The following is a 20933-nucleotide window of genomic DNA, read 5'->3' as shown; positions in this document are numbered from 1 at the left end:
TAATAAAAACAATAAGTTTTATAATAATGGTTTAAAACTAATGAAACAAATTCTAAACTTAATATACACAATATACAGTTTACATTCCATAAACGCAAATTGCGTGCTTTATTCCAGCGTGACCATAATAGAGTTTTTTAAATTTGACTAGCCAGATTAAAAGTCGCCATTTAGTCGGTTCTAGTCGCAAAAAACTAGATTTGATCGGTCCGCCGTTCAAAAGTTATAAGGGCGTTTTACTTTTATAACTTTTGAACGGTGGACCGACTAAATCTAGTTTTTTTGCGACTAGACAGTTCTAGTCTAGTAGTACTAAATAGACTTTTTGTCTGGCTAGTCAAATTTAAAAAACTCGACCATGGTCAACCTGGAATAAGGCACGCACGCAAATTAGCTTATTATTTCTAACTTATCAAAATTAACTTGACGCAAACAAGTCTTCGCGAATGTTTATTTATCTTGGCTCTTCTATTCCTCAACGTAAATCATCAATTGTGTGCTACAATATCTTTTTTACACTCGAACAAGAAATTGTTATAGAAAGATGTTTCATAGGTGGATGTTAAATAGATGTTTTTAACTTAATTGTCTGTAAAACGCTAACAAAATTTTTAACATATCCAAATACTGCTGGGCTTATTTTTTGTGCATTTTGAAATAATTTATTCACAACAAGTTCTCTGACTGTGTAGATCTTTAATATTTCCCACTGCCAGTTGGCGGACAATTTATTCAAATCAATATTGTCAGGATAACTGGGATCTTTAACTCCTAAAAAGAATTTATTTTCCAAACAGTGTAGAGACAAACAAAGAACCACCGGTTTATGTATAGTTTGTTGAGAAAACTGCAATTTAAACTTAATAAGGCATACAAAGTCTTTGGACAGTCGTTCAGTTCCATCCAATAAAGTAATGTTATGAATCTGCATTAAGGTTTGCAAATATTTAAAAGGTGACGAAGTCTTAGTATTTGGCATTTCTACAGTATCCAAAATTACGAACTCTCGGGGCCCGCTGTTCAAAGAGCCTATCACCTGCGAGGACGTAGTCGGCAGCGCCAATGTCTGTACTCCATTAGACGATCTATTGTTAACTGATGCATTTGTTACTTGGTGTTGGAAAGTATTTTCCAAAGGAACAAGCCAAATACTAGATTGCGTTGTATTATTTGCGTTTTGTTGACTTAACGCCTGCTCAGTCATCAATTCAGCTACATTTTTTACTTTAATCCTGGGCGCCGGAGTTACAGACGCGGCAGGTTTATTCGATGGAAGTGTGGCAGTTGTTTTCGATGGGGATGTGGGCGATTTATCCGCAGATCTGTCTGATTTTGAGTTCACACTGTTACTAATACATGTTTCATTGTTGTCTTCCTTCCTGGCTGTATTATCAAGGTTGTAAGTTGTTTCATTACCTGGCGCCAAAGACGTAGTAGACGTGATTATAGGCATGCACAAAACATCACTGTCTTCATTTGTCAAATCTTCAGCATCATCAATCAACATTGGCCGAGTGTTAGAATGACTTTGATCTTGAACAACTGGGGACGTCACCACAACAGCTTCAGTTACTGTAGGCGCTGGCGATACTTTTGTTTCAAATTGAACAACTTTTTTAGGTAACTGTTTTGGGTTCGCCACTGGACTGGCGTTGAGCAGTTTTTTATCTGCGTCAACAGACGTGTTGCTGTAAAGAACTGCGCAATCCGATAACTGTTGATCGGATTTAGAATGTCCATTTACTACAGAACTAGTGCTAGTATTACTCATAAGTAAACTTTCAATGATAGGTAAAGATTTCATTTTCTGAACTTGAATAGGTTTACCTTCATCTTTCATTAACATAAAATTAAAATTCGTGATTTTGTTCCATTGTGCATCATCCTGGTTGTAATCTTCTTTACCTTTTACTCTCGGCATTATTCGTACATACTTATTTTCCTTGCTTTGTGAACGTAAAATGGAATTTATCGGAATCCACTTTATTTCTAAATGATCATATTCTAAGTATCTTAATAATCCATTAGACTTGTAGCACTGCTGGAAAATAGATTTCAAACCAATATTCAAAAGTTTACTTTTGTTACTTTCAAATTGTTTCTCTTGTTCCTCAGAACATTCTATTTTTTTCAAATATCTGTTTTGGCATGCCGATACGATGTTTGAGATGGTTTTGTGATCCGTTAATTGCGGAAGGGGACATTTATCTTCTGTAGTGTTCCTCAAATTCATATTGCTTGTAGAGGGCATATTGCTTGTAGAGGGCATCGTCGTATCATTGTGGATAGATTCATCTGAAGAATCGTCAAGGTCTATACACTCCATGACATTTGGCACGTTTTCATCCTTATCGTTATCAATTGCCGATTTCGTCTCCTCTTCATGATCTGAAGATGTACGACTTTTAGCGTCGTTAAGGATCACAGTGTCATTGGAACTTCTAGACAGCAGTCGACGTCGTTTTCCTTGGACCTTTGGCGCAAAATCATCAGAAGAATCCGACACGTTTCCCACTTCTCTAAATTCTTCATTTAAAGTATATAAAACATAATAATGCATTTTTCCTTCATCACGCGTGATTTTATCCTGATTCAAAACTACAGCTTCTTCACTACCAGTGATGTTTAGTTTACCGTCCAACTTCTTTAAATCAATTGTACAATATTTTTTAAAAATGTCTCTGTTATTGTTGATTAAACCTCTGTGTTTCTTAAAATGTAAGTTTATGTTGCCTCGTGTTTTACATTGTTTATTGCACAGTCGGCAAACATAACCTTTGTTATAGCTTGCTTCCCATGACTTGGATTTTTTATTTGCGCAAATTTTCTTGTAAGAAGCAGGCCCAGCCTTGGCAATTGTGGCAGTATCAGACGACGCCTCTGTTTCGACTAACGCAGGGCCTTGTTCTGGTGCGACGGAGATTAACTTTCGCAAATTATCCACAGGAGACGCTCTTTCCTGAATTTCTCCATGACTGGTTCTAACTAGGTCATGTGTTGGAGACTTACTGGTGCTCTCCAATTCCTAAAAAATTTAAACACAAATTGTTTACAAACCTTTTACAAACTATCCGACAACTTTGATTTTAAGACTGCATTAATAACTGACACGCTCAAATATGTAAGCATACCCAAATGTGGTTGGACACCTCATGCAGCATTTGGATCTAGGTTCGCATATGACATGATCAAAGTAATGTATGACGTATATACGAGTATGAATAGCTCATGAGTTTTACATACGCAGTTTAAATGACATGTGACCCAAGATTTAAAATATTTATATTGCACAACTTCAAATCTCTTTAGTTGATACATGTATGTACTTGTTTAGGCTTGAAAACTCGAATTAATTAAACCAGCATTTACCTTTCGTAGTTGTAATCTCGCCTTCAATGCATTTTGCTTTCCAATGAATATTTTTTTATTAGTGTGATATTCACTAAGGATGCCTTCGCAGACGCCGCAAATCAGCTGCGGTAAGCCATCGAAAGGAGATACCTAAAAAGAAAAGACTATTAGATATTTCAATTTAAATTCCAAATTATAGATATCTTCTAATATCTAATATCTTCTTGCGAGTGCAACTTTACTGAGATCGTTAATGCGACCCTTATCTATAATCATGTGATGGGAGATGTGGAGCGCGGCGTGGTATCTATATAAAATGAACATCTCTCTAAACTGCTCACAGTCATTTGTTCAGAAAAGGTATGTAGAAATTTAAGGCCCGTTTACATAGTCGAGCTTCACCGCGAGTAAACATGCAGAAGTCAATATATGCAATTATATACATGTCTTTGATTAGATCAATTATTTCCATCAAAGAGGGCTATCTCCACATAAAAACGTAGATGACGTACAAACTTATACAAATATGCATGTTTGTCGCTGCTGGCTTTGTTTTCACTGGCGTCAAATGGAAAAAAAATCCCATATGTTACCAGGTGGTGACGAACTGGATAAAAAATGAACAAAGTGGGAACAAAGCCAGTGGTGACAACTGTGAATAAGCCCATACAAAGCATGCCAGACGTTGGCAATGTCAGTTACAGGTAAGCTGCAAAAAGTGTTTCCGATGACGGTTACCAGACACCCTTGTTGCGTCACACATCACAGTTCATACGTGTAAATACAAAATTGTGTTTTATTATATTGAGTTGTTGTTCATAGGAAACAAAATTTGCCCCCAAACAAAAGCATATAAGACGTTTTAAACGTGTTGAAACAAATTGCAATAGAGTACAATGATATAGTCTGCCAACAACAAATAACTAGCATTTATTAATTATACTTACTTCTATGAATTGTACAACAAATTACTTCATACGGCTTATTGTACAAGTTTGTTTTAACTCCATAATAATATAAATTTAAATTAAATATAAAATAAAAGGAGATCAATTAAAAATTAAATTAAATTAAAGGAGAATACCACAACTGTAACTCACTTCAATATCAAAGCAATATTTAATTTGGTCCTGAACCATAGGTGTGATCTGGTACATCCCCATGTTCTCGACGCAGAGGCGACATGTTGCAAACAACTTTGGATCTACTTTTACCATATCCATGATGGTGCATCTGAAATTGAAATAAGCTTTTAAGTTATTATTATTAATACAACCACAAACAAATTATGACATTTTGTTCACCAGTCTCTCGCGGTCTCATTAAGTGTTTTTAAAAGTTCTTTTTTTAATTTTTTCTTATATTTTTTACTATATTTTTTAATATTTCTTAATTGTTATACTGCAAAAACCAATTATCTAGAATTTTTACTAAAAAAAATACCAAACTATAAAAAAAGCAACATAATTGCTTATGTGTAATGCAAATGGAAAGCTAAAATGTGTAATGTGCATTTGGAAAATATTATGGAAGAACGATGTAAAGTGATTTTTAAAGAAAAAAAACTTAACTCTAGTTTTATTTGTTGTAAGAAGGTGAAACTTTCTACTTTTGCATTATAATAAAAAAAAATTTAATACTTAATCACCCTCCGGTAATATTTTCATATTTTCCATGTACGTTAGACATTTTACCTTTCCATCGTCAATATCATTTTGGTAAAACATAAAAACGAATGTTGAATCATCTCTTACAAATTAACATGGATAACGATGGTATTTATAACAAATATTCATAATAGAAATTCAAATTGCATTTAATAAAATTTTCTTGTGAAATAATTATTTTTCTCCAGTAAAATATAATAGCCAAGGTTTACTAACAACACGCAACTAGATTTTACTTAATTATCACTTATTTTAATGACGAAGAGAAATATGAATAATTAATACCTACTGCTTGCTGTAGAAATCCCTAACCAGTGTGGATTATAGCCTAAAACCCCATTTTTGGTGGATACACGTGACTAGTAGCAGAATATTTAAGAAATTATTTAAGTCATCATCAAGACGATACAATGGAACTCCTGGAGGAGCTGGACTGATATCGCCTTGCGATTAATTTCAAGTAATGTACCATTGGAAGTTCATATAAATGATATATACATACAAACTTCCATTTAAGACATAATTTAAAAAGACAGATGAAATTATTTCCAAGCCACAAACCTGCAAGCCTACCAAAGCTACAGAACCAACAACTAAGTTTACATCCTTCGCAACGAACTTTTAAAAGGACTCTTCAATTCATGCAAATAAAGCTCAAATTATTCAGTCAAAGTATAAACATCATTAAACATAAATTGCTTTAAATGATACTATAATTTATACCTGAATATTTGACTGGCACACAATATAGTCGCAAACAAAATGGAGCGAAGCGAGGAAATTCAACAGGAAAGTTTCAAAAAGCACCACATTTCCAACTCTAACATAATCTCACTTGTGCAAAGAACTAACTTTTTGTAAATGGCGATTAGCCAAATAATAGACAATCACACAATAACCATTTTATTTGATTTATGAAACCAAAAGGTGGTATTTTCTTTTATACAAGCTGTCAAAAAAAATCATCATGTTAAATTCCAAAGCCATCTACCGGGCAGTAGCAAAAAGGACTCCTATTTTGGGCATCGTCGTCATCTATGAAATAACATCAGAACTATTTCATTTTGGCGCTATGTAGCGGTAGATAGTCAAAGCGTTTACTACTAAAGGCTTGTACATTTTTTATTCTAGATGGCGTTATAACAGAAAATATATAGCAGTGCATCTTACGAAAGATTGTATTTAATAAACTACTAGCACGTATTCAATCCGATGATATTAGCCGCTTGGAAATATTTCTTTTCAATATATTTTCCGAATGTCAAATGTAGATGCTCCTTTGTTCTTTCTATCTGAAGCACAGCATGTTGTTTACTTTACAGCGAAATAAATGGCATATGACACTGACTAACCGCCAATAACAAGAGTGATATAGCTCCATTTGTTGGGACAAAATATTTTGGCTTTTCACGTCATTTTACTCTAGACATTTAATTAAAATTAAGTTTTCAATACGATAAATTGACGATTTTCATTACTATTACAAGACTGTCTGATTATGCATAAAATACATAGTCCTAAAATAATTTTATTTTTAAACCTGCGTGGCCAGAAACAAATATTGTGTTCAGCTCACACGTTTAGGATACTGCGCAAGCTGTAGCGCCCTCTAGTGGTCAAGCACTAATACTACATAGTATATCACACATTTCGGTTAGGTACTTTGAAATGTATAGGTGAATTAAGGAGAGTCGATGTTAACAACACACGTGCATATTTATATATTTTGATACTCATTCATTCTTCAACAGTCATTCTTATTGTGACTGAAAAATCTTCTAATGTCGCTTAAACTGTGGAAATTATTGACTGTGGAAAATTCCACATTCAATAATATTTTTAGTAATTGCTCAAAATGTAGTTCATTGCCGCTGTATACAGAGAGAGTTTAAACGTTTAATAAATTTCTTACGTACTTTTTGGAGTACTGCATTATATTTGTAAACTCAAATAAATGCACTTATTATGTTTGAACTCGTCACGGGTTTCAAATTCCTTTGAATAAACACGGCGGCGTTCAACAGATAACACACAGAGTAAGGTCCAGTGACTTGTGAGGTCTCAGTCAGCCAGTACCAGTACTTTAACGGCCCATTGACTGGTTTTCATGCTCACAACACACACAAACACACAGGTGCGAAAATGACAACAGCTGACGTGGCTCAGTTCTTATCCATTTTTTTTTTCACCATGTATCCTACTAAAGATTATTTTTTACAAGAAAAAAAGTAGATACTTAGTGTTATTTTCACCCAGTATACATACAATAAAAAAATAATTCTAGGGGCTTTCAATTACAATATGCAGTAAGTACGAGTATACATACATCCATAAATACATATTTTATGTACGGCAATATTTTATGTGTTTTATGTTTGCTGGTGCTGCATGGTATACAGTGTGCTAGTGTAATACATTTTCTTTTAACTAAGCGAAATGTCCATTCCCTACCTTGTTATAGTTATTTTTCTTTTTTCACAGTTGTGCACATTTGCGCATGCTAAAGTTTACAATTATAATTATTTTCCCACAAGACGGTGACCTTTAACCGTGGCTAATTCTCAGTTAGGTCTACAGAGTACATTGAATATACGTGAAGTTAAGTCACAGGCCAATATTCAAAATTTGAGCTACGTCACGTACGGTCTGAGAAACTGTAATTCATTATGCTATTTAAAATTTCGTGCTAATCGATTAGAAACGGCCGAGTAATTCTTATTGTGGATTGCGTAATTTAAGCGGACGTCATGAAAGTTTCGCTCATTTCGTTCGCTGCGCTGAGATAATTTTTCCTAATATTTTTAAAATTCCGATTTCAAAAACACCTTTTTCACATGTATATTTAATTTCTCGCTCAATAAGCAACATCAGAATATGAAACTAACCTTTGTCGAAAATTAAATCTAATCTAATCTAATATTTCTTGAAAATTCAATCTTTATCCGTTGCCATAGCGTTAAAATTAGCATGTATTTGGTGAAGTTTTTGTTACACCATCAGCACAGAAGTCTTGTTCAAGTTTTACTACTCAACAACAGATGGCACTCTATAGCGCTTAAGGCAAACCTTCTAGAAATTTCGTTGACAGTCACTGAAGCGTTTGCAGTTCTTCCGCAGGAAACGCTGTTAAATTACTTTTAATATAAATGAATAGTTAAACTTCTTATTTTAATCAGTATTAATATAAATATGTAAGACTTTATTTTAATTTGATGGAATAAATATAATTCAATGTTAAATACACATTTCAATATGTTTGGAGGAATTCAATCAATGTCATTTGATGTAATAATTTTGTTAATTGTTGCCAGATGGCGTGATAAGTAAAAATACCACATACTTTTTATAAATTTCAAAAGATGGCGCTTTAATGCACCACTCGTATCATAATTACAAGTAAATGTGGCGTTTTTTTTTACGTAATTCTGGTTTTTATCTCTTATGTTCGAGCTGTTAGGCCTACTAGAGGTAAAAAGAGTATAAAGTATTGAGTTGATAAGGCACGACAACTTGTACAGTTGATAAGTGTCGTTCCTAAACCTACCGCCAAGGAAACAAAGTCGTACGTTTTTTAACCAATAATATACAGCACTGACCACTGCCAGTGCTCACACTATATAAGATGTGAGTTTCCGATTCGTGCCCGTGGACCACCAGGTTGGTTTACCTAGAAGGACCATGGGCAATTATTTCCTCTCGTGGTTCACCTCTTACGTAAAATAGAAATACACAATACCTATATTGGTGGTGGTCACTTCAAACATTAACAGTTTGATGCTGTATTTAAAGTACTCTGTGGATAAGAGTGTTGTACTCACGGTAGCCAGCAGCATAATTCTAATGTGAAAACACGGTAATGATTTACGGTGCACAGTAGGTCGAAACTGAAATAATCGGGACTGAGGGCATTTTTTGCAAATGATATATATAAAATCCTACACAGCTGCACATGCTCAATATAGACCTACCTGTAGCCAACCGCAGCAGTCGCTACAATTGATCTTTTTTTAATTTTATTATAGTCTTTCTCATCTTTCTTATCAGTTTAGTCACCTATGTAAGCAATACTCTTAGTTGAGTTTAGTTTTATTTATTTAATAGTTTATTGTACAGGAAAAATACAACAAGTCGCAAAGAATACAAGCGAAATCAAAAAACAAAAGGCTCTGCTTATTTCTAATAGAAATTTCTTCCTGCAGACCTAAATACAGGACACTATAATTAAAAGAACGGGCATATGTGCACAACAAAACAAGGAAAAAAATAACATAAAAATAATATAATAATATTAAATTGTTATAAATTATATAAATACTTATATAGATAAATACATATTTTATAATATAATACCTAATATATGGATGGAATAGTAGATAAATAATGCTCTTTAACTCTCACTTTAAAAATAGCTAACGATTTACTTTCGTGAACAGTAATAGGAAGTGCATTCCAAAGTATGACCGCATGAACAGTGAAGGAGTGAGAATATAAACTGGAATTGAAGCATGGAAAAGATAACTGGAACCTAACAAGAGAGCGACAGGGTTTATCCTGGGACCTAAGGAAGCTGAAACGCTCTTTCAGGTACCCGGGAGACACAGGGTTATGTAAAATATTGTAAAGAATGGAGACTATGCAAATTCCTGCGGAGACGGATGGGAAGCCATTTGAGTTGACTGCGGAAATGTGAAATTCGGTCATATTTACAAAACCCAAAGATAAACCTTATACATAGGTTTTGCAGTCGTTCAAGCTTATTTAGCAGTTCTTCAGTAGCATCCAAATATCAGGAATCAGCATAGTCTAAGAGGGGCAAAATAAGTGTTTGGACTAAACAAATCTTGGTTTTTAAAGGTAAAACGTTTTGGAGGCGTTTAAGTGAGTGCAAGGAGAAATGGACTTTACGACTGACTTCATTAATATGTGGAGTCCAAACCAAATTACAATCTAAAAGCAAGCCAAGACTAGTTGCAATAGAAGCATAAGCAATAGGCGTGGAATTATACGCTATAGGTGGGACAGAATCTAGATGCAATATCCCACGCATATACCCACTTCCCACAATCATAGCCTGTGACTTTTTTTTATATTGAAATTCTAAATTTAAATGTGCCTAATGACTATTTAAACCATATACAGGTTATTTTTTAGTCACATTGTAAATGTTAATATTATCTTTGTTTCTATTTTATTGCCACCCAAAATCGTTTGAACATTGTGTATGATTCACACACAAATAGACACGAGTGTTAACTTTCTGGGCTCTGTTTAAACTTTCACAATTTAAAATATAATACACATACCATCAGGAGTACTCAAGATTTTATAGTAATCGGTCGTTTCGCCGACATACATAGGAACTCCTAGGCTCCTGCTTGGAATATCCCTACTCGCGTGCCGCCGTTCGCCCAGGGGCAGTCTGGTATAGGTTGACCAAGCAAAATTAAAAATTCTTCTGATAAGATATTTTATTGTACAAATTTGACCTACCAAATTTTAGTCAAAAATGAAGTTTTTATTTCTTACTGCCTACCTGTTGATGACTACGTCATTATGTACTATAAAACAGTGTTTGTATATTATTTGCCCCGTATGCACTCAATTATTATTCATCTGATGCCCACAAGTTTCTGAAGTATTAGATCCTACTTCTGAGTACGAGTTTCGTCTAAGGCCGAACGAAATCAGTCATTTTCAGGTAAGTTTTTTGTACTAAATTTTGGGGACAATTTTTTTATTTAATTACTCGAATATATCATCGTGAAATCGCACATGACAACTAACATAGTATTATCTCAAAATGGCTATAATCTATGTTAATACTAACTATTTAGTTTCAAAGCGACAGTATTGTCCTATCATTTTGAAATTAAATCTTATATGAATGACACATCAATATAGCTAATTTTGGAGATAAATTGTTAATATAACGCAATTTTGAGATAAAATAACGCCATTTTTGAGATAATACTATGTTAGGTGACAAGAGCGAAATATTAAAGAATATTTCAGGTTACCAATTAAATAATACTTCATGATGATATTCTTTAAATATTTTAAAAAAAGAAAAATCTGTCATATGGGTACATATTATGACAGATTTTTCTTCATGTGACCAAAGAGTATTGCTTATATCATGTGACGTTGCAACGCATGCCGTGTACAACTTGTAGTCTATTAAAAAGGGGGAGCTGAAGACATCCAAGTCACATAAATAGGGGTTTTGTCTTAGAGGATGGAAAAAATAGTGTAAGGGTTTTGTTATAAATCATATAGGCGCCGCGGTCTTAAGCGACGATGAAGTAGACACAGTCGCCGGTTGCGGCAATCGGACACTGCCACCGGTTGCCTCAACCACAATTTGTATGGTAACAGGTGCATTACTTTTAAAATTTTGTTTGAATATTTGCGACAGAGTAACTACGTGTCGATTTCAAAGTAGCGAAATCCTATGGGTTTTTGAGATGGTTTCTTCACTTGGTGGACAATAAACTAAATTCCTATTATGTCCTTTGCTAATCTCGCACCTATCATGGCGAGGTTATTTGCACAGGCTGGTTTCCGTACATTTAATGTTGGGTTGTTTCAATCCGTTTTGTCAGAACCAACATGTAGTGCTGCGAAGATTTTGTATACATGTTTGGTTAGGTAGTATTTTAATTTATCTGACTGGATTTTATTAAGTGTTTTCTTGAAGTATTGTTTTGCTAATGGGGTTGACATGTTCAATAACGATCAAAGCCCCTAAATAAATAAAGAAAAAAAAGAAAACTATTCATACTTATTCGCTGCCTTTATAATCTGGTATAAAAGATCAAAATAGGCAAGTGCAAGTTGAACTTGCGCAATTAGTTTTCCGTACCGTGATTATATAGTTTCTTTGTTGTTAAAAACTCGCAAGAAGCTCCAAGTATCAAGGCCGTTTTATTCTAATTATACCAGGCTTGTGTTGATGATATAAATTTTCAATTTCCCCATTTGTCAAGTCTCTTGTAGATAATATTGAACATGAAATTAAATACTGTCGTAACTCAAAATTGTAGAACTGAGAGAAAACAATGTAAAATTGGAAAAATACTGATGACTGACTGAAGATCCATTTCTTCTTGCGAATAATCTGATAGTTATCCAGACAAAAATATACGAAAATATGTATTTCTTGGTTTCGCAATTACTTTGAACTTTTAAATAGTGTCTTCTCAGTTCCACGATTTTGAGTTAGGACTACATTTGTTTCATGTGCGATGTATGTTTAATTAGCACAAAAACAACAGAATGGTATTCTTATGTTTATATTAGACAATAACTAACATCGTTCAAATACATATGATAACGTGTATTGTATCTTTGACGTAGCATACTACATCGAAATTCACGATTACATAAACAAGCATGTTCATCAATTAATAATAATTATAATATTATACATCATTATTATACTAGTCAATTTGTTAATTTTTTTTTATGTCAACATGATCAAAAACAGTCCACAAAATGCATTAGTTTCATTGAAATCACATCAATATCAATTCATAACAATTAATTCTAATTTAAAAATCACAACTTAAAATTTATCTTTCCCTGGGGGATTTATTTTATTAAGTAGGTATTTGTCTATCAGCAGGCGCAAAAATGCCATACATTATCAATATCACAGCACTTGTAAGATTTGCGGTGTCGAGACGAAAACTCGATTCGCCAACTCGAGTCGACCCCAGAGAAAGTTTTGAGACTCCAAAAACCTGTAGTCACTACTTTCATGTCAACTAAGTATTATCCCTGAATACTAATTACATTTGCTTATCTAATGTTTATTTATCTGCGATGGCGACGCTTCTTCTTGCTCGCGCGTGTTTGGTTTTCATTATTTGGAAGGCCGTTCGATGGTCCGCTAGGCGGCTGCGTTGGCGGCGTCTCTGGCTGCACAATAGCGAAGCCACTAAAGAAAGTTGGCATTGACGCATTGGAAGTGGGGCCGTTTTGCCTTTGAGCGGATGGAGGATTAGGCCGCAGAGGTGCCGCGTTTTGTGTAGGTGCAGAAGTAGTGCGCTCTTGCGGGGACTGCGACGCATTCAACGCAGCTCTCACCCGCTGACGCATACGTCTACGAGCGTTCCTAGACAGATGGACATGTTCATTTTCCTGTATGTGAGGCAGCGGGGCGACGGGAGGTGCCACCGGCGGCGGTACAGGACGTGATGACGGTGGCGGTACTGGGCGTGATGGCGACGGCGGCACTGGATGTGATGGCGGCGGCACTGGACGAGATGGAGGCACCACGGGTCGCTCTACAGCAGCTGATTGGTTACTCCTATTGTTATTATCATTTCTAGATTGCACTTCTGCACGCACCAGAGCGTTTGCTTCCCGACCGAGTCGTACAAATGCGCGGGAGAGTCTAGCGACATCGTTTTGAAGGTCTTGCAAGAAAGGTTCCAAATCCTGGGCGACAGGTGCCCGTGTGGCGTCGCGCACGCTGCCGCGGTTGGCAACGCGCAACACGGCGCGCGGCTGCGTCTGATTGGTCACTTGATCAGTGGGCACGCGTCGGATGGACAGCTTGCCGCTGATCGACGCAGGCGCAACTAACGCTCGCGCGTCCGAACCGTTCACTAGCAAACAGTGACCACGCTTCTTTAGAGAACCCTCGCACGATCTTACAGACCATACCTAAAAGTAATACATTACGTTAAAAATCCAATAACTAACAGGTAAAAGAAAGTAGTTTACAGATTTAAGGAATAAGAAGACACTTACGCAGTCGGAAAATATAGCTTCTCTGTCATTACCAGAAATGGTAACAGTGTAGCAGAATTCATGAGCAACCCAAGGTGAAGATGCCATCGTCAACCAGGCGTACACTGAGTCAGCTATAAAAAAAACAAACAGAACAATATACTCAATAATTTCAGTATACCGTAGTACTCAGGATAACCAACAAAACACTTACCATTTATTTCAATGATTAAAAAGAAAACGCCCATATCGGCCACTCGTACAGCAGTCACAATTCTACCTGGCTCAGTCGAGAACTGCCACGCTTGTAAATACTCCCCATTCTCTGTTGAACCCTGTAAAAAAAAATACGGTAGTAAAAATGTCATTCATAAAACAAATACTTCAAATGGTGGTCCATTGTGCGGCAAATCTAATGGCGCATTTACACCAAGTCGTCAGGCAACCTGCTACCCGGTGTAATATAGTATGAAGTCATAATTAGATGTCCAAAATGTAAACAACGAAATGTCATTACAGTGTGAATGCAGGTTACCTACTTACTACCTACTTACCTACTTACAACCTACTATTTTTAACGGAATTGAAAAAGGAGGAGGTTCTCACATTCTAAAATTTTAATAAACAAATACTTTAACAATAACACAACAATTTAACAAACGCACTAACTACGCAGACAAGAAAACATTCGAGTTTGAGAAAAATGTTTTTGACCCCGATTCTGTTACCAGTGTCATAAAATTATTTACGACCTTAAACAGCCTTTTATAATAATGATTGTGTTAAACGAACGCAAGTAAAAATACATACTGCAAAACATTAATTGTTCTAAGTTTCATCTAATTAATAAACGTCAAAAACATCTTGAACAGAGTTTTTAACGTTTATTATCGTCAAAAACAGGGAACTACCATATAAAATGTACATCGAGTTCTTAGGTTTTCGCGATTGTCACACATAGGAAATGAAACTATTTTTCCGGATTTAAATCGCGTATCCATCAGTATCAGGTCTGTAAACCGTGACTGGTTTACTGTCAACCGTGACCATGGGACCTGTAAAGAGCCCGAAACGTTGGTTTGTTTAAAAAAACAAATATACGCGATTTAAATCCGGAAAAATAGTTTCATTTCCTACATATAAAATGTATTTTTTACTAGGTTATCCCCTTTGTTTACATTCATTCAGAGTGCAGGCGCAGGCGCGGGCGAAGCGGCGGGTGCGGGCGAGCGGGTCTTGGCGTCTTCCCTTTCAGTGTCGAAGCGGCTACGAGCGGGTAGATCTATATGTCGAAATCGCAAACAGACGCAAGAACGAGCACTGTGAAAGATATGGGCGGACCTAGCCAATAGATCTACCCGCGAGACGCGCGCGCACCCGCGTTCGCGGGCGCCGGCGCGCGTGACCGCACTATGAACGCAAGGAGCGTCTACGTACATTTGATTTACACGCACCCGCGCCCGCCGTCACTCTGAATAAGGCCATAGGCGACATGGTCGCCTTCGTCAAGCGATGTCGACCGAACACGTTTCACCGTGTCCACGGCCGCGCCCCTTAGCAATAAGGACTTTGTAAAGGCGGCAAACAACGCGGTGTAAACAGCGCGTCGACAGCGTATCCTTCGGAAGTAATGTACATGCACCATAATACATTTGATCGAAAAGCTACATACGCGTTAGTTGTGGTACCTGTAAAGGTATCGGCTGCGTTGAGGTTATTCAAAAATCTCTCACTAGATGTCACTAGCGTCGCATCTATAACAAAAACACATAGAAGAATTTCCACGACTCGGTAACTGGACCCGGACTCAGACGGTTAGAACAATGCTACGGTGCAGCATGGATGTTGGTTCAAGTCCCACCGAGTCGACGAAATGTTTCTGTGTGTTCGATCTTTCTATTCAAAATCATAGCAAAGCTAAGTTAAAGAAGCTACGCCATCAAGTTCAACCTCTGGACGACGAAGTTACAATGAAGACACTTGTTTAACCTAATTACCTTATTTGGATTGTTTGCTTTGTTTAGTTTATCAGTCTTATAAGACAAATCACAAACTTACTTCAATAAGTTCAGGAGCATGATAATAGCGCAGATGGTTGAGAAGGCGCGCGGCGGGCAGACGTTCTGCGTTGCCGTTCTTGCAGCACAAGCAACGGAAAAGGCCCTTGCAAGCCTGAGGAGCCCGGAAAGCTGGGCGCTAGAAACAATACAGAAAAGAGCATAATACGTCATAATGCACAAATATAGCCATAGTCAGCCAGCAGCATACGCGCAAATAATCGATTGTGAACGACGAAAATAATTTTATTACGATATCGCAAAAAATTAAAAAAAAAATTATTATTTAGATTATGTTCTTTTAATTGCTAATATATTATTCCAATCCATATATCAAATCTCATCCTAAAAAATATTTACTAAGCTAATAAGGTATTATAATATATTTTTAATGGGTATATAAAGAATATGAACTGATAAACACTAGATATGCAACTGCCTCCGTGTCCGTACAGTCACCATGCTGCACTGCCACGCAGACGAACCCGGGTTCGATGCCCGGGCAGGTAGTAGTAGTAGTAGTAGTAGTATTAGTATGGCCAACATTAATTTCTCTCCTGAGTTTGGAGGTAAATTGTGGTTGTCTATGTGTGTGTCCATGGCAGCACAGATACAGGCTTTCCCTAGTGTGGTGCTATTATTATTATCAACACAAAGAACTATTTTTAACCGATTTCAAAAAACGAGGAGGTCTTAATTCGACTGCATGTTTTTTTTTGTATGTATGTTACGCGAGAACTCCGGTATTTATCAACCGATTTTCATGATTCTTCTTTTGTTGGAAAGGGGGTACCTCCATAGTGGTCCCATTTAATTTGGAAGAAAATCATCCACCTCTAAGGGTGGCTGTTCACGCATGAAGATTCATTTTTATAAATAGCCCCTAAGTTTTACTACAAGGAGCAATTATTTTAATGGTTGATTTTACTATTCTCCAATTCAAGGCGATTTTCTCTCAATATACTTTGCGTAGTGAGAACCGATTTTTATTATCTCCAATGTCAAGTCATGTATAGCGGCGAACTAGGGGATATTTCAATAAAGCTTGGCAAATAGACGTAATTCCACGTACTTTTGAGATCGGTTTTTTTAGTACTCTGTACTGAGATTATCATATACAGGGTTCCCTGCACTACATATTACAGTGCATTAATTTCATTGACACCCTTTTTGCACTATACCCGTTAACCAAGTCTGCAAAGTCTTATTTTTGGAATCTTCTATGTTAGATAGTAATTTTTGATAGACTTGCAATGAGATTTGATGGTGAAAACCATCTCGTACCAGTAACTCTCGTAACTCAAACAGTCTCGTAAAAGTGTACAATGCAGTGATATGGTTTCTTAGTGCCCATACAAGTTTCTATCCGCCGATATGTCAAGACCGCTGGGCCAACTAAACAGTCTAATTAGTAGCAGTAAAGCTCCATGTGAAAGAGTTCGTCCAGAGTAGTACTGCCACCTAATCTTTTTCTGCCGCTAAACGGTAACGTAAGCATTACGGTATTACGGTTTTGAAAGGTAAGGGTTCTGGTGATATTACAAGCATATGAGCCTTGTCAACTTACGTCTCAGGGCAAGTTTCCATTATGTCGTGACGACAGATAGTCGTGCAGTTTAAAGAGTTGTATATTTAAATGAACTTGTTCACATATAGTACAACACGATTAACTATATGTGAACAACTTAAAGATAATTGCTGCTGCTATTGCAGTCACGTTTTATTGTCTGCACGTGCGGCGATAAATTGCCGTCACGATCTAGTGGGAACAGCTAGACATCTCAGTCTTTCAACGATAACATAAACGTTCACGACACAGTCACGACAGATAGTTGTGATATGGGAACAGGCTAGACGCGACAGTCGTCTAACAATAAATAAAACGTTACAATATAATGGGAACGCGCCTTTGGGTAACGGGCGCAATGGCGGTGCCCCTGAAAATCTTTGTGCTTTTAAGCTCTGAGTGGCACTGCTACGGACAGGCGTGTCGCTTACCATCAGGTGCACGACTTGTTCGTCCCGACATTTGGTATCATATATAAAAAAAAGAGTGCGCAGACAACAGTCGGCCGATTGCTCTCGATAAATTTTGCTAATTGGTAGCTGCTCTTGAAGGTAGCCGTTGTGTGTTGAAAGGTAAATTATCCCAGAAATGTTTTTATTTCATTTATGCAATGGGGAAAAAAGATCATGAACAGAAACCGAGAGTATTGAGTGCATTGGCAGACTAAACAATCGGCAAATGGGTGCGTGTGCAAGAGAGCCATACTAATTTACGACTTTGAAGGCAATCAAATAGCTCATCAACCTTATTTACCGGCCGATAAGGAATTATAACATTATGCGCACTTGCATACATCTTTATACTGATTAAGGACCCAACTTAACAGTCTGCGGGGCCTCTTATCATTGGTAAAATATACCATATGAAATAATTACAGATGTAAAAGGCTTACTTAACCTTTCCACTGACATAGATGATTTAAAATGTCAATGAAACCATGTATTATTTGTATATTCTAGTTAATACGTACTCACATGTCACATCACTAGACTTGGCGTCTAGGACACAAAACTAGTTTTTGTCAGTGGCGGTTGTAAGGTTAAAAGCCGTGGTGACCTAATGGTTTGACCTACCGCCTCTTTAGAGGTCATTAATTTGAATCCAGACTCATCAGAATTTTTCGGAATTTATGTGCTAAATTTAATATGAAATTTACCATGAGCTTTTCAGCAAAGGAAAACATTGTAAGGAAAACTTCACGTCGAAGAGGTAGTGAACAACTTTTCTTTTCTTTTCTTTTTTGGGGTTCACAACCTTCGCAAAATGTGTGAACTTCCAATACTCATTTGAGCAAGTGGACTTGTGGCAGACCATGGCCTAACTCCTCGCTTGAGAGGAGACCCGTGCCCAGCAGAGGGGAGGTATGGGTTGAAGATGGCGAAAAATTTTTGAAAAATTACCAAGTTCCCAAATTTTAAAGATCAATTTTCTTGAGTGAGCCTTTACATAAGTAGTATAAAAACAACAGTATAGTATTAAGACATATTTGAAAGCATTCCAAAGAATATAACATGAGCTGATGACTTACACTAGCAAAATTGTGGTTGTTGTCTTCATCCTCAGGATTGTCTTCTGTTTCTGAAACAGCTTCATCTGTTGGTGGAGAGTTGCTGTCAGAGGCAGCAGTGCTTGTTGTCAGTGTAGTCACCTTTCCTCCCAATTTCTAAACAACAAAACAATCTAATTAATGTGTTATTGCATAATATTGTAGATAGTGTACTGCATTGTTGGCAGCATATGCAATTTTAGTCATACTTATTTATATACACAATACATTTATAATTACTCACACATTCACAAGAAAATATATAATTATCCATTATTATATGTAAAGGATGGCTTATTTTTCTGGAGTTTCTGTCACTGCATCTCACTTTATATAAAATAAATAAATGCACAACCTCATTAATTCAATATTACTTTAATAACAAATGTAATTTTTTTATTTATTTAATTAAAATTCCTGCATGTCATTGGTTATCTCAGAATATATATAATTTTGTTGAAATTGCTGAAAAATAACACTTTATAGATAAAGAAAAAGAGTTCAACTTACAAAAGCTCGGAGTTTTCTAACATTTGCAATAAGTTCTTCCATGGCATAGTTACGTGTGCCAAAGAAGAGTGCACGGCAGACAGGACACACGTCCAAACGCATCTTGCACCGCCCACAGACATGGTGCCCCTCATTACACTGAAAGATCTGCCCTGCAGGGATCTCGTAGCACACGGGACATTGCAGTAAATCATCTAAATCTGGTAAGGCTTCCATCTGCAAAATGACAAGTACAATGTAACAGTATTAGCTTTGGGCAGTGTGGATCTCTTTTAAATCTAGGAGCAACTCCAGGAGAAAATATCTCCTCAACAATATGAAAGAAAGTTAACAAACAGAAGAACATGAATGAATAGTATGAAGTTGTCAACCAACAACATTACTACATCCTTTTTTGTAACAGCCTTCACTACCAATGGCTCACAGTAGAACCATAGTAGGGTAATGGTATGTATGTGTAACAATCTTGTAATATACGTCATCTTGTAAAGACGTAATAATGAAGGTAGATATGTGATTATTACGACATTTGGCACTCCTAAATTCCTTTAAAAAAAAATTATATATTAATTAATGTAAGAATTCTCTTAACAAAAAACCTTGATGTGTTATTATTAATCATAAAAACCTTGGATAGGTAAACAAATCAAATGTCCAAGATATAATGAAAATAACCCTCATTGTTGTTATAATAACTATTTTATATAAATGCCTACTTTGTAAGTTATTTATTCAAAAAACAAATAGCAACTGTGTAGAAACTATTTAAACTTATCTAAGACAAAGACATTTTACATATGTGACCTTTAAAAAATCACCTGTATATACGCTGTTTGCTACCTGCAATAATAATTACGACTTTGGTGTCGTATGGTTTTTATTTCTTTTGTCCATGAACATTAATATTACAGACTTTCAATCATGAATATTTAAAATAAAATAATAACGAAAATTTGCAATGAAAAGCAACGTGGTTAATACGACTACCGTCCATGATATAAAAAATTACGTAGGTAAACGAAATTACGGAATAACATATTTGGCGAAGCTAATTGCAGCAAATTGACGGTTCGGGTACATATGTAGTGCATGGAACACTATTTAATCTTATCGCAAGAACATACAAAGTTTATTTCCAATGCAAAAAATATCGACCAACGGACAAGGCTGAACAATGAAAGTTACAGGTTTTGAGAAGTAATATGCTGTGTAAACAAACCTTCGTTTCTGTTTCCTCCGCCATTGCGAAGAAGTCTGTGTAGGCAAAAGTAACTTGAAATTAAACTTAGTAATTAAAACGCCTTCTCAACACGCGGCAATACAAGAAGAGAGAATAATTTTCTCACAGCTGGCTGTCGTTTTTATAAAAATGGCGTCTTGATTGGTGTTGCTCTATCTTAAAAAAAAATCTAATTGCGTTATCTAAATCAGAATCGAATATATTTTGTATAAATTATTCCCTTCTAGAGCTTCTCGTTATCAATTAGCACTAAAAAAAG

The 20933-nt window shown here is 36.1% G+C and overlaps 2 protein-coding genes across 2 annotated transcripts; both read right to left on the bottom strand.

Moving 5' to 3' along the window:
- Positions 1-306: 306 nt before the first annotated feature.
- LOC113232975 lies at positions 307-5787 on the bottom strand. Its single transcript, XM_026467900.1, has 4 exons — positions 5742-5787; positions 4452-4584; positions 3370-3501; positions 307-3025 (listed from the first exon to the last, which is right to left on the bottom strand). The coding sequence occupies exons 2-4, from the start codon at positions 4572-4574 to the stop codon at positions 563-565; spliced, it is 2718 nt and encodes a 905-aa protein (XP_026323685.1). The 5' UTR covers positions 4575-4584; positions 5742-5787; the 3' UTR covers positions 307-562.
- Positions 5788-12483: 6696 nt separating this feature from the next.
- Positions 12484-20805, bottom strand: LOC113232942. Its single transcript, XM_026467856.1, has 7 exons — positions 20654-20805; positions 19435-19650; positions 18907-19041; positions 15813-15950; positions 13969-14089; positions 13776-13888; positions 12484-13688 (listed from the first exon to the last, which is right to left on the bottom strand). The coding sequence occupies exons 1-7, from the start codon at positions 20675-20677 to the stop codon at positions 12834-12836; spliced, it is 1602 nt and encodes a 533-aa protein (XP_026323641.1). The 5' UTR covers positions 20678-20805; the 3' UTR covers positions 12484-12833.
- Between the last annotated feature and the right edge of the window lie 128 nt (positions 20806-20933).

This window comes from Hyposmocoma kahamanoa, unplaced genomic scaffold (genome assembly GCF_003589595.1).
Source record: "Hyposmocoma kahamanoa isolate Upper Pololo Valley unplaced genomic scaffold, ASM358959v1 78, whole genome shotgun sequence".
Classification (NCBI taxonomy): Eukaryota; Metazoa; Arthropoda; class Insecta; order Lepidoptera; family Cosmopterigidae; genus Hyposmocoma; species Hyposmocoma kahamanoa.
The sequence above is the reverse complement of the archived record's forward strand: the minus strand, read 5'-3'. Positions and strand labels throughout refer to the sequence as shown.